We start from the raw sequence: 14168 nt of genomic DNA on the forward strand, positions 1-14168 counted from the left end.
AAGACAGGTATATGTTATGGTCTGTCATTTCTGGGGTTTCTGTATCATTTGAAAGGTGATTGGAGCTTCAGTGTCTTAAGAATAATATGGCAAATTCTGTTGCATTGAAGATTTACTTTATGCAAGCTACCAAAACTATAGGTTGTGTCTCTCAGGTTCTGTATGTTCTGAATTACAATATATTTCCCCAATTAATATGTCTTATATAAACATGATTAAAATTATTTCTAACTTAAATGCATAGTAGTATCTTAAGTGTAGCCTATATTTTGGAAGAATTAATTATTTTATTTAAGGTTCACTAAGCTTTTTCTGTTAAGGGCCAGATAATGAATATTTTAGACATTGTGGGTTATATGGTCTCTTTCTCAGCTACTCAACTTTGCCTTTGTAGCACAGTAACCGCAATAGACAGTATGTAATCAAATGAACTTTGCTGTGTTCCAGTAAAACTTGATTTGCAAAAAATAGATTCAGCCAGGGGGCCAATCTTATTGGCTTCCAATTTTAGTAATAAAGCTCTTGAGTTTATATCCTCAAGTGCCTTCTCTAGGTGGAGAGATGGGTGTCAGCAAAATAGGCCTGTAGTGCTACTTTGGCTAATTGTAGTTTGTAGCCATCTTGTGGGAGAATAGGGTATGAGGTGGGGACCACTGGGATATGACATTCAAGAAGCAGACAGAAGTTCTATCAGAAAGGATCTCAGATGCCTTTCAGTAAATTTGGATTTGACTCTTTAGACAATGGAGATGCAAAAGGAGGAGAAAGATGCTTTGATTTGTATCTCTGCCTGTCTTTCTCTCTCTAGCTCTATTTTGGTTGAGTCATTATTAAATCATACATCTATTCCGATTTAGCCAAATGAAGTAGCAATCCTGGCAAACATTTCATAGAAAAAAATGTTTAAACTAGTATGCCATCTTCTTTTATTTTTATAGATTTTTTTTTTTTTTGAGGAAGATTAGCCCTGAGCTAACATCTGTTGCCAGTCCTCCCCTTTTTTGCTAAGGAAGATTGGCCTGGGCTAACATCCATGCTCATCTTCCTCTACTTTATATGGGACGCTGCCACAGCATGGCTTGATAAGCGGTGCATCGGTCCCACCCGGGATCCTGACCTGCGAACCCTGGGCTCCTGAAGCGGAGCACGCAAATTTAACCACTACACCACTGGGCCGGCCCCCTATTTTTTTAGATTTTTGAATATGGTTATATAGAACTTAGGTTCCCAGAGAAAGACCATGTGCTCTATATTTTAATAGAATGTAGGCTTTAGGATACAACAGTTTGGTTACATGTTTTATTAGCTTAAGTTTTAGTAATGGTTTACTTTTTTCTTTTTCCTAACAATCTTCCACTTTTAATATGAAAGGCATTTGATTGATTTGTAGAATCCTATCGTGTTGCTTGAATATCTCTTGTTATTTAAGTTGTGGCCGGTTTTAAAAGAAAATCTAACCTTTAAATATTCTTACCGACAGTGATAATTACAAAATAAATAAAATCTTCTTTCTTTAAAATTTTAGATTTCATTTTCTGAAGGCCAGGCTCTGTCTACAATCACTCTGACTGTTCTTGCTGATGAAGTCCCAGAGGTATCAGACATTGTGATCATAACACTCATCAGTGTTACCACAGAAGGGGTTGAGGACCCATCGAAAGGTGCTACTATTGATCAGAAAAGAAACAAGTCTGTGATAACCACTCTGCCCAATGACTCACCCTATGGCTTGGTGGGCTGGCACTCTGAGTCTCTCTTCATTAGAGTAGCAGAGCCTAAAGGTAATTTGTTACATATTTTTCAGGTTCTAATAGGTTTTATTTTATTGTCACTGCCGTCAAGTGGATTCCGACTCCTAGCGACACTGTGTCCAGCAGAGCAGAACCCTGCCTGGTCTTCCTGTGCCATCCTCTCACCTTTCAGTGCTGTATCAGACAATGCTCCACTGCTGTTCGTAGGGTTTTCCAGCCAATTTTTTCAGAAGTGGGTGGCCAGGTCGTTTTTCCTAGTCTGTCTTAGTCTGGAAGCTCCACTGAAACCTGCCCACCATGGGTGACTCTGCTCGTATTTAAAACACTGGTGGCATAGCTTTCTTTCAGCATCACAACAACATACAGCCACCACAGTGTGACAACTGAGAGACAGGTGGTGTGGTTCCCTTACCAGGAAGCTAACCCGGGTCTCGGTGGTGAGAGCACCGATTTTTAACTACTAGACCACAAGGGCTGGCTAGTACGTTTTATAGGATAATTTAATTCTAATATTTAGTAACAGTGTAAATTTATCTTTTTATATATGTTTTGCTTTGAGAGGTCATACTCAATTCTTTTTACTTTTTGTTTTTATTAAATTTTATCATCTTGTAATCGCTCAGCAATGATACTATAGGAAATACTTTTACTTTTTTGAGACATTATTATCATAATAGAAACATTAATATTTTAGTAAATCATTGCAGTATGGGTGACTGAATTTTATTTTACTTTCTCTTTTTCATCCTTTATTTATCTGTTCTCTTTCCTCAGTCAGATTTTCTCTCTATAGATATTCAGTAGTTACAGGGAACAATGAGCAACACAGTGAAATGCCTATGGTATGCAAGATGTTATTTTTTAAACCGAGAGCAGTAATTAGAATAATATTTTTTTCTGTGAAGTGTAAGGGATCAGTCTCTGTTTCTTTTGAGCTTAGTGCTGAAATCTTTGCCTAAATAACTATTCATATCAGCTCTAGGATAAATAGATTTTTGTAGATAAAGGTTATTTGATGTATTTGAATAAAAGGTCATATGTAATATGTACATATTAAAAATATACTATGTGAATGCTCTAAAATTTTCAGATAGGAACATGGACATCTTTCAAGGACCTTTCATTTAAATAATTGATGGGAAAAAATAACATGTAATTATGCATGAGGGCCTTTATATGTCTGTATATGTGGGAACAGAAGCAGTAGACTTTAAATAAAATGATCTGTTCATTTATCCATTAAACAAACATTTTTGAAGCACCTAGTAAGTGCCAGAAATTCTGTGTGTTCTGGAAACAAGACACAGTATTTATTCATGTGAAACTCACATACCAGTATGTAAGATTGATAAGCATTTTTTTCATTTATATGGCAAATTAAATTTTAAAAATCTAAGAAATGAAATAAAAAAATAGGTACTGTGAAATACTTTGAGCCTTGTGATAGGCATCTTGCTATAAGAATAAAATTACTCTTCTAATGGTTAGTTATTAAATGGTGACTTTGTGTGTTTAATTTTTCATTTTTGAAGAATCTTCTTAGCATTTGTTATTTAGCACCTCTGCTCAACCTGCACATGTGCACTTTCCTAAGATTTTCAGCACTTTCTGTTAAAGCACATGACGTGTGCAACATAGGAGAGTGCATTAGAGAACCAGAAGTGAGGGTTTAGAGCTGAGATGTAACACTAGGAGTGTACGATGATGCTTAGCACAACTTTGAGAACAAGGGGGACAAAGCACAAAATACTCCTTGGGAGTATACGCTGTCTTTGTTTTACCTCTTTCGTTAGCTGTCGAAAAGGGATAGTGCAGAACATTCCATCCTAGGTGCTTGGAATAGCATCCATAGCAGATGGAAAAGCTTATTTACTCGAGGCATGTCTGTCTCACAGAGAACATCAGCATTCTTCAGTTACAAATTGTTCGAGATAAGGGACTACTTGGGGACGTTGCCGTTCACTTGATAGCTAAACCCAATTTCTCACTGCACATCAATAATCGAGCTACTGAGAATGAAGATTATGTGCTACAAGAAACAATAATAATAATGAAAGAAAACATAAAGGAAACTCATGCCAAAGTTGCTATTTTGCCGGTGAGTCTAGGCCACAATGAATATAATGTAAAATGAAAGAAAATGGTCTTAAAAATAAAAATGTGATGCTCTTAAAGGTAAAAATCTTTTAAAAAGGGTGCTTTAAATGTAAAAATGCTAGTACTCTTATTTTCCCACCCACCCTAATATTTAATACTGAATGGATATTTTATAACTGACTGGTAAAAATAACAACTATGTTAATTATATTTATTTTCTAACTGGAATATTGTTTTAAATGAACTTTGAAGCATTGAATTTGGATTGATTTTATGTCTGATTGGATCAACTATTTTATTGGGTGGTTAATTCTTTTAAACTAACGACTGAATGAATAAAATGCCCATATCAAATCTGGTTATTTTTATTGTTGGTTTGGTAGGGCAATATTTTCATTTCATGATATAATTGCTTGAATCAAGATTAGTCGTCAGAGGGTTTAGATCTGGTTTTAATGCTCTCTCTCTCTACGTGTGTATAAAGAGAATATGTGTATTTATCTGTAATGATGCACAAGAAACTGAAAGTGGTAATAGTGTTATTAATAATATATAATAATTAAATATATAATACTATATATAATATTAACAATGTTATATATATCACATTATTAAATAAATGGAATATTATACAGTAATATTAAGGATACTAATAGTGGTATTAATATTATTAGATAATAGTGGCTTCTGGAGAGGACATTCTGAGAAAGACATGAGGGATGGTGCAGAACAGAGGTTTCCTTTCCTTTTCACTATGTATTTTTTTTTAATCTTTTGAAAATTTTTATTGCCTATTCAAAAATAAAGTAACAATTTTTAAAAAGTTAATTAAAATATAGGGTTATGTCTAGATTTACAAGTCTAGAGCTTTCAGGTTTAAGATGTATGTAGCATTTACCATACATCAGTTTCTCCTATATTTTGGAGCGGATATTACATATGTAAAACATATTCAATAGAATATAGTCAAATTGTAGTATAGATTTTCAAAAATTATTTCACTTGTTAATGAATATGAGATTTCCATGGAAATATCACTGATAAGCTTGAATATCCCCTAAGATCCTGAAGTTGTCAGTGGGAATGTATTAAAATATAAAAAGGAGTCTTTTTTGTGTGTGTACCGAGCTGCCCATTCCTGTGGACAGTCATTTATTCCTTACTGAAAAATATCAGGTTTCTAGTGCAAATTCAATATGTTTTAAAAAATAAAACCCCATCTCTCTCCCCCTCACTTCACCCGCAGGATGATGCTCCCGAGTTGGAGGAAGGATTTATTGTCAACATCACCGAGGTGTACCTGGTGAACTCGGACTTCTCTGCAGGACAGCCAAGTGTGCACAGGCCTGGAATGGAGATAGCTGAGATAATGATTGAAGAAAATGATGATCCCAGAGGCATTTTTAAGTTTCATGTTATCAGAGTGAGATGAACTTTCATATATTTATAGTAATACAGAAGCTTGTTCCTGCTGATTTGACCAGTGTTGTATATTTTCAACAAAATAATTGGCTTTGCTTGTAGAGATTTATAAATATCTTTCTTAAAATTTGTCTTATAGACTAATTCTTAGTTCTCTTTGAGCTAGACCGAAGGCTTAACCAAGTTTATTTTCATTGAACCTAAATGTAAGAATTCTGGCGATCAATTATGCACATTATATCTAGCGATTTCCACTTTGAAAGGTGAAATATAAGAAGACATAATAATAAATTTAGAAAGTGATGACTTATAAGATGTTACTTTTGTCTTGCATTTCAACTTATATCCTTTATTTAAAGGATGTTGGTGGAGTTATTACTGCCTATGAGGTGCCTCCACCCTTGAATGTTCTTCACGTTCCTGTAGTCCGGCTGGCGGGAAGCTTCGGGGCAGTGAACGTTTATTGGAAAGCAGCATCGGACAGTGCTGGCCTGGAAGACTTTAAGCCATCTCATGGGATTCTTGAATTTGCAGATAAACAAGTATGCTAGTCATGAACAAATTAGCAATTTTTGGTTGTGCTTCAAACATTTTATAGGCATCCACCAAATGAATGTGCATTAGTGATTGCTAAATGTGTTACATGCTGGATGTTTCTGTGTCAAGCCAACCAGAAATATTGTTAATTAACATGTTATAATTCATTAATGGACATAGCAAGAGAAGATAAAGAGGCAAGAATCTTACCCTTTTCTGAACTTCCCCACCTAATTCTAAGTAGAAGTTATAAAGGAGGATAATAATTGACTTAGAGATGCCTGAGAATGTACGAAAAATTGCCTGATGAAGTGCACTATTCCTGTGAATTTTAGATTCTTAACTTAATGCTTGTAAATACAGATATTTGTTTATTTAGAATTTGCACTAAAAGTGTGCACATTTATTACTTAATATCCAAAACTTCTTTTATAATTAAAAAAAGACTAAAATGATAGAAAAGGATCAAAATAGTTAAAACTGGAAAAAATTGGAAGCAATAGTCTAGATTTGAGCCAACCAATTTTTTTTTTTTTTTTTTTTTTTTTTTGGGTTTTTTTTTTTTTTTTTTTTTTACATTTTTATTGATATTTTAATGGTTTCTAACATTGTGAGATTTTGGGTTGTACATTTTTGTTTGTCCTTCACCCCATATATGACTCCCTTCACCCCTTGTGCCCATCCCCCACCCCCCACCCCCACTTCCCGGGTAACCACAGTCCAGTTTTCTCTGTCCATGTGTTTGTTTATATTCCACATATGAGTGAGATCATACAGTGTTTGTCTTTCTCTTTCTGGCTTATTTCACTTAACATAATACGCTCCAGGCCCATCCATGTTGTTGCAAATGGGACGATTTTGTCTTTTTTTATGGCTGAGTAGTATTCCATTGTATATATATACCACATTTTCTTAATCCAATCGTCAGTCGAGGGACACTTAGGTTGCTTCCACTTCTTGGCTATGGTGAATAATGCTGCAATGAACATAGGGGTGCATAAGCCTCTTTGGATTGTTGATTTCAGGTGCGTTGGATAGATTCCCAGTAGTGGGATGGCTGGATCATAGGGCATCTCTATTTTTAATTCTTTGAGGAATCTCCATACCGTTTTCCATAGAGGCTGCACCAATTTGCATTCCCACCAGCTGTGTATGAGGGTTCCTGTTTCTCCACATCCTCTCCAACATTTGTTGTTTTTTGTCTTGGTGATTATAGCCATTCTAACGGGCGTGAGGTGGTATCTTAGTGTTGTTTTGATTTGCATTTCCCTGATGATTAGTGATGTTGAGCATCTTTTCATGTGCCTATTGGCCATCTGTATATCTTCCTTGGAGAAGTGTCTGTTCATTTCCTCTGCCCATTTTTTGATCGGGTTGTTTGTTTTTTTGTTGTTCAATTGTGTGAGTTCTTTATATATTATGGAGATCAACCCCTTGTCAGATGTATGTTTTGCAAATATTCTCTCCCAGCTGGTTGGTTGTTTGTTCATCTTGATTCTGATTTCATTTGTCTTATAAAAGCTCTTTAGTCTGATAAAGTCCCACTTGTTTATTTTTTCTTTAGTTTCCCTAGTCTGGGTAGGCATGTCATCTGAAAAGATTCCTTTAAACCCAATGTCAAATAGTGTGTTGCCTATATTTTCTTCTATGAGTTTTATAGTTTCAGGTCTCACCTTCAGGTCTTTGATCCATTTTGAGTTAATTTTTGTGTATGGCGATAGCACATGGTCCACTTTCATTCTTTTGCATGTGGATGTCCAGTTTTCCCAACACCATTTATTGAAGAGACTTTCCTTTCTCCATTGCATGTCCTTAGCACCTTTGTCGAAAATTAGCTGTCCGTATATGTGTGGTTTTATTTCTGGGCTTTCAATTCTGTTCCATTGATCTGTGTGTCTGTTTTTGTACCAGTACCATGCTGTTTTGATTACTATTGCTTTGTAGTATGTTTTGAAGTCAGGAATTGTGATGCCTCCTGCTTTGTTCTTTTTCTTTAGGGTTTCTTTAGCTATTCGGGGTCTTTTGTTGCCCCATATAAATTTTAGTATTCTTTTTTCTATTTCTGTGAAGAATGTCATTGGGATTCTGATTGGGATTGCATTGAATCTGTAGATTGCTTTAGGTAATATAGACATTTTAACTATGTTTATTCTTCCAATCCACGTGCATGGGATATCTTTCCATTTCTTTATGTCATCGTTGATTTCCCTCAATAATGTCTTGTAGTTCTCATTGTATAGGTCCTTCACCTCCTTGGTAAGATTTATTCCTAGGTATTTTATTCTTTTTGATGCAATTGTAAATGGTATTATCTTTTTGAGCTCTCTTTCTGTTAGTTCATTATTAGCATATAGAAATGCAACTGATTTTTGTAGATTGATTTTGTACCCTGCAACTTTGCTGTAGTTGTTGATTGTTTCTAACAGTTTTCCAACAGATTCTTTAGGGTTTTCTATATATACAATCATGTCATCTGCAAATAGTGAGAGTTTCACTTCTTCGTTACCTATTTGGATTCCTTTTATTCCTTTTTCTTGCCTAATTGCTCTGGCCAAAACCTCCAGTACTATGTTGAACAGGAGTGGTGAGAGTGGGCAGCCCTGCCTCGTTCCTGTTCTCAGAGGAATGGCTTTCAGTCTTTCCCCGTTGAGTATGATGTTAGCTGTGGGTTTGTCATATATGGCCTTTATTATGTTGAGGTACTTTCCTTCTATTCCCAATTTATTGAGAGTTTTTATCATAAATGGATGTTGTATCTTGTCAAATGCCTTCTCTGCGTCTATTGAGATGATCATGTGGTTTTTATTCTTTGTTTTGTTGATGTGATGTATCACGTTGATTGATTTGCGGATGTTGAACCATCCCTGCGTCTCTGGTATAAATCCCACTTGATCATGGTGTATGATCTTTTTAATATATTGTTGTATTCGGTTTGCCAATATTTTGTTGAGGATTTTTGCATCAATGTTCATCAGCGATATTGGCCTGTAATTTTCTTTCTTTGTATTGTCTTTGTCTGGTTTCGGTATCAGGGTGATGTTGGCCTCGTAGAATGATTCAGGAAGTGTTCCATCTTCCTCTATTTTTTGGAATAGTTTGAGGAGGATGGGTATTAAATCTTCTTTGAATGTTTGGTAAAATTCACTGGAGAAGCCATCTGGTCCTGGACTTTTATTTTTGGGGAGGTTTTTGATTACTATTTCAATCTCTTTACTTGTGATTGGTCTATTCAGATTCTCCATTTCTTCTTGGTTCAATTTTGGGAGGTTGTATAAGTCTAAGAATTTATCCATTTCTTCTAGATTGTCCGATTTGTTGGCATATAATTTCTCATAGTATTCTCTTATAATCCTCTGTATTTCCATGGTATCCGTTGTAATTTCTCCTCTTTCATTTCTAATTTTATTTACTTGAGCCTTTTCTCTTTTTTTCTTAGTTAGCCTGGCTAAGGGTTTGTCTATTTTGTTTATCTTCTCGAAGAACCAACTCTTTGTTTCATTAATCCTTTCTACTGTTTTTTTGGTCTCAATATCATTTATTTCTGCTCTGATTTTTATTATTTCTCTCCTTCTGCTGGCTTTGGGCTTTGTTTGTTCTTCTTTTTCTAGTTCTGTTAGGTGTAATTTAAGGTTGCCTATTAGGGCTTTTTCTTGTTTGTTAAGGTGGGCTTGTATCGCTATGAGTTTCCCTCTCAGGACCGCTTTTGCTGCATCCCATATGGTTTGATATGGCATGTTATCATTTTCGTTTGTTTCCAGATAGTTTTTGATTTCTCCTTTAATTTCATCAATGATCCATTGGTTGTTCAGTAGCATGTTGTTTAATCTCCACATTTTTGTCACTTTCCCAGTTTTTTTTTCCTGGTTCATTTCCAGTTTCATAGCCTTATGGTCTGAAAAGATGCTTGTTATGATTTCAATCCTCTTAAATTTATTGAGGCTTGCTTTGTTTCCCAACATATGGTCTATCCTAGAGAATGTTCCATGCGCGCTTGAGAAGAATGTGTAGTCAGCTGTTTTTGGGTGGAGTGCTCTGTATATGTCTACTAGGTCCATCTCGTCCAGTTTTTCATTTAAGTCTAATATTTCTTTATTAACTTTTTGTCTGGATGATCTATCCATTGCTGTAAGTGGGGTGTTAAGATCCCCTACTATTATTGTGTTGTTGTTGATTTCTCCTTTTAGGTTTGTTAATAGTTGTTTTATGTACATTGGTGCTCCTATGTTGGGTGCATATATATTTATAAGTGATATGTCTTCTTGATGGAGTGTCCCTTTTATCATTATATATTTCCCTTCTTTGTCTTTCTTAACCTGTTTTATCTTGAAGTCTACTTTGTCTGATATGAGTATGGCAACACCTGCTTTCTTTTGTTTGCCATTAGCTTGGAGTATTGTCTTCCATCCTTTCACTCTGATCCTGTGCTTGTCTTTAGTGCTAAGATGTGTTTCCTGAAGGCAGCATATTGTTGGGTCTTGCTTTTTAATCCAACCTGCCACTCTGTATCTTTTGATTGGAGAGTTCAATCCATTTACATTTAGGGTAATTATTGAAATATGAGGGTTGAATGTTGCTGTTTTGTCACTTATTTTCTGGTTCTTTTGCATTTCCTTTGTTTCTTGTCCCATTTGTTTTGGACTGCCAATTCAGTTTGGTTGTTCTGTCTTATGATTCTTCTAGTTTTCTCTTTGTTTATCATATGTGGTTTTAATTTGATTATTTGTTTAGTGGTTACCTTGAGGTTTGGGCAAAAAATCTTCTGTATGAGATAGTCCATTATCTGATAGCCTCCTATTTCCTTATACTAAGTCAATTCAGTCACTTTCCTCTTCCCCTTCTAAGTTGCTCTTGTTATACCTTATTCTATCTTGTGTTGTGGCTGTGTGTTTACAGTGATGAGGTTAAATTTATTTTTGGTGAATTTCTTCCTTTGATCTTTGAGTTTAGTATTTAAGTGGTTGCTAACCTATTCCGGTAAAGATCTACTATTTCTCTGATTTTGTCTGCCTACTTTTCTCCTTACTCCAAGCTTTGTGTTCCCTTTCTCTTCTTGTTTTCGGGCCTGAGGGCCTTCTTGAGTATTTCTTGTAGTGGCGGTCTCGTGGCCATGAACTCCCTTAGCTTTTGTTTATCTGGGAGAGTTACTATTTCTCCATCATATTTGAAGGATATTTTTGCTGGATAGAGTATTCTTGGCTGAAAGTTTTTGTCTTTTAGTATTTTGAATATATCATTCCAGTCTCTTCTAGCCTGAAAAGTTTCTGTTGAGAAATCCGCTGAGAGCCTGATGGGAGTTCCTTTGTACGTTATTTTTTGTTTTTGTCTAGCTGCCCTTAATATTGTTTCTTTGTCGTTGACCCTGGCTAGCCTTACCACTAGGTGTCGTGGTGAAGGCCTTTGTCTGTTAATATATATAGGAGTCCTGTTGGCTTCGCTTACTGGTATTTCCTGCTCCTTCCCCAGATTTGGGAAATTTTCAGCTATTATTTCCTTGAATAGGCTCTCTGTTCCTCTTTCCCTCTCCTCTCCCTCAGGAATACCTATAATTCTTATGTTACATTTTCTAATAGAGTCCGATATTTCTCGGAGTCTTTCTTCATTTCTTTTTAGTCTTAGTTCTCTCTCTTCTTCCATCTGGAGTATATCTGTATTCCTATCCTCTAAAGTACTAATTCTTTCCTCCATATTGTCAGCTCTGTTCTTTAAAGATTCCAGATTCTCCTTTATCTCCTCCATTGTGTTCTTCATCTCCATCAGCCCTGATAGGTTTTTCTTTATGATTTCAATCTCTTTTGTGAAGAAACTCCTAATCTCATTGAATTGTTTGTCTGTGTTGTCTCGTATTTCGTTGAGTGTTTTTATGATAGCTATTTTGAAATCTCTGTCATTTAGTTTATGGATTTCTGTGTCTTCGGGGTTGATTTCTGGTTGCTTGTCATTTTGTTTCTGGTCTGGTGATTTCATATATTTTTGCATTGTGGTTCCTGTGTTGGTTTTGGTTTTCCTCATCCTGGAAGTCTCTGGTTGCACTTTCCACCTGCCGCCACTGTGTGGTGGTGAAGGGCTGTGTAGTCTAAGCCCCCTGCGCTCTGCCCCAGTTTTTCTGCTGCGATCCGCAGTTTTGTTTTGTTTTGTTTTGTTTCTTTTCCCCACTGCGATCCACGGGTCCAGTCCAATTTATTCAGGTCTGCCTCGGACCGCTAGATCTGGTCGAGCTGCAGACTCCGGGTTGTGGGGAGGGGGGAGCTCTCTCTTTTGCCCTCTGGGTCCCTGACGTGGGAGGCTTCTCGTTTGCCCCTCTTTATCCGCTCTCTGGGTTGCTCAGATGTTGATGGTAGCCCTGTGGCTCCTCTGAGCCCTCTGTGCGGGAGTTTCCCACTGGTTGAGAGCGCCCGAAGAGCTACAGTTTCCCGCCGAGGGCCGCCCCTCCCCCCTCTCTGGGAGCCGCGCGGACCGGATCGCTGATCTGATGGGGAGGGAGCGGAGTTCTCCTTACCTCTCCCCACTTCCTCCGGGGGCCCAGCACGTTCCGCTCTCAGATGTGCGGCAGTGTGGATCCCTCCGCTCCAGCTTTTGACTGTCTGGGATTCCGTTGTTTGTCTGTGGCTGTTACTTTTGTTGTATTTTGTGGGGGAAGAATTCACGGGAAAGCTCACTCCGCCATGATGCTGACGTCACTCGAGCCAACCAATTTTTAAAATTAGAAAATATTCCCTAAGAGTTTTAAGTTTGGCAAACTGGGCACTTTGCAATATGTGAGAATAAGATGTTTTCATCATTTTTTTAATCAATAATTGGGAAAAGCATGTGAGCGTCCATGAAAATCTTGGTAACTTCAAATAGCAGCACCTGTCTGCACACAGTCTGGTTTTGCCTAGACAGATTTCCATAGTGGGCCTCAACTACCTAGTTGCCCATATGGGGGTAGTAAATGCTGCTGAAAAATAAGCAGACAGATCTAGATTTTCTTACACACAAAGGTGTATATTCTTAATATTTGAAATTATGAGTTTTTAACAAATTTAGAACTCTAAAAGACTGAAAGAAGGAGAAACGCAGATTTTCACGTTAAAAGTAGGAACAGATATATTGATTTTTCTTCAAGGTAGCCTTCCAACTTTAGTTATATTATCAGGAGTTTATTCTGTGCAGTTTATTCTGTGCAGAGGTTGGAATCCCATCATTTAGCCGTATCCTTAGGATCATCGTTTTCCTTAAAGTTAACATCCTGTGGGGAAGGTGTTCAGTATTCTACAGTATAGATTTAAGGTGCAGACATTTTAATAAGCTTCCCTTTTACATTTGATTGTGTTCAGTTTTATGCCTCTCTGAGTGTGATGTTCAGATTTCTCACTTTCTTCTGTTATTAAATTAAAGGTTTTGGGTGGATTTGGGTAGAAAAACTTCATTTTCTGGTAAATGTCTGTGTCAAAGTACTGGAATTTTTCTCCGGGATACAGAAAAAGATTTTAAATGTGGAGATACAGCTGGAATATTTTTATGACCGATAGTGAAGTCACAAGCTGGACCTAGTTTTACTTATTTATATAAGTTATAAAAACTTTTAACATAGACCCAGACACATGAACGAAATCCTTATCATAAACATCTAAGAACAGCAAATTTGGGTTTTTCTCCTGCCTTTCTTTTTCCCTACATTACAAGAATATTTGAAACCAAAAAGATTTATTCTAATTGCAGAAGACAATGATAATTTCTATGGTACTGCTTTATATCATATAATATTAATACTAAGTATGCTAAGATTTGGGTTTGTGCAATGGTTATTAGAGCCTGTGTGGCATTTTAAATTTTTTTGTTCAAGAATAAGGCTTCATAGTCTTTTGTATTTATAATTAACACTATATTTTATTACATATATAATTTCCTTTATCTTGAAAATAATAGTAAATTTCTGACTTTGAAATACTATAAATATGTGTGACATGAAAATAGTTTTATGAACATAATAGGTAAAAAATTCTGCTTTTTTTTGTACTGTGTTTCTAAGTTTCAACTAAAAAATTTAAATATGTATGATCAAGAATTGCTATTACATTAGATCCTCCCTCCTCTCTCCCTCCTCCCTGTCTCTCTTCTTCCTTCTCTCCCTCTTTTTCTTTCCTTCATCTTTCATAGGTTACTGCAGTGATAGAAATCACCATAATTGATGATGCTGAATTTGAACTCATGGAAACGTTCAATATTTCCTTAATCAAGGTGGCTGGAGGTGGCAGACTTGGTGATGATGTTGTGGTAACTGTTGTTATTCCACAAAATGATTCTCCATTTGGAGTATTTGGATTTGAAGAAAAGACTGTAAGTTAAATATATCATGGGGTGCCTTCTCCTAGGCTAAGT

General features: G+C 36.2%; 1 protein-coding gene across 1 annotated transcript in view; it reads left to right on the forward strand.

The window, feature by feature from the left end:
* The window catches only part of ADGRV1 (adhesion G protein-coupled receptor V1), a 521379-nt gene that overhangs the window by 161924 nt on the left and 345287 nt on the right, over positions 1-14168 (forward strand). Inside the window, exons 54-58 of the mRNA XM_058528960.1 lie at positions 1526-1781; positions 3647-3849; positions 5095-5271; positions 5630-5812; positions 13947-14126. Of these exons, the coding sequence (XP_058384943.1) occupies positions 1526-1781; positions 3647-3849; positions 5095-5271; positions 5630-5812; positions 13947-14126 (999 nt within the window). The remainder of the gene's footprint in view (positions 1-1525; positions 1782-3646; positions 3850-5094; positions 5272-5629; positions 5813-13946; positions 14127-14168) is intronic.

Source organism: Diceros bicornis, chromosome 1, assembly GCF_020826845.1.
Source record: "Diceros bicornis minor isolate mBicDic1 chromosome 1, mDicBic1.mat.cur, whole genome shotgun sequence".
Lineage (NCBI taxonomy): Eukaryota > Metazoa > Chordata > Mammalia > Perissodactyla > Rhinocerotidae > Diceros > Diceros bicornis.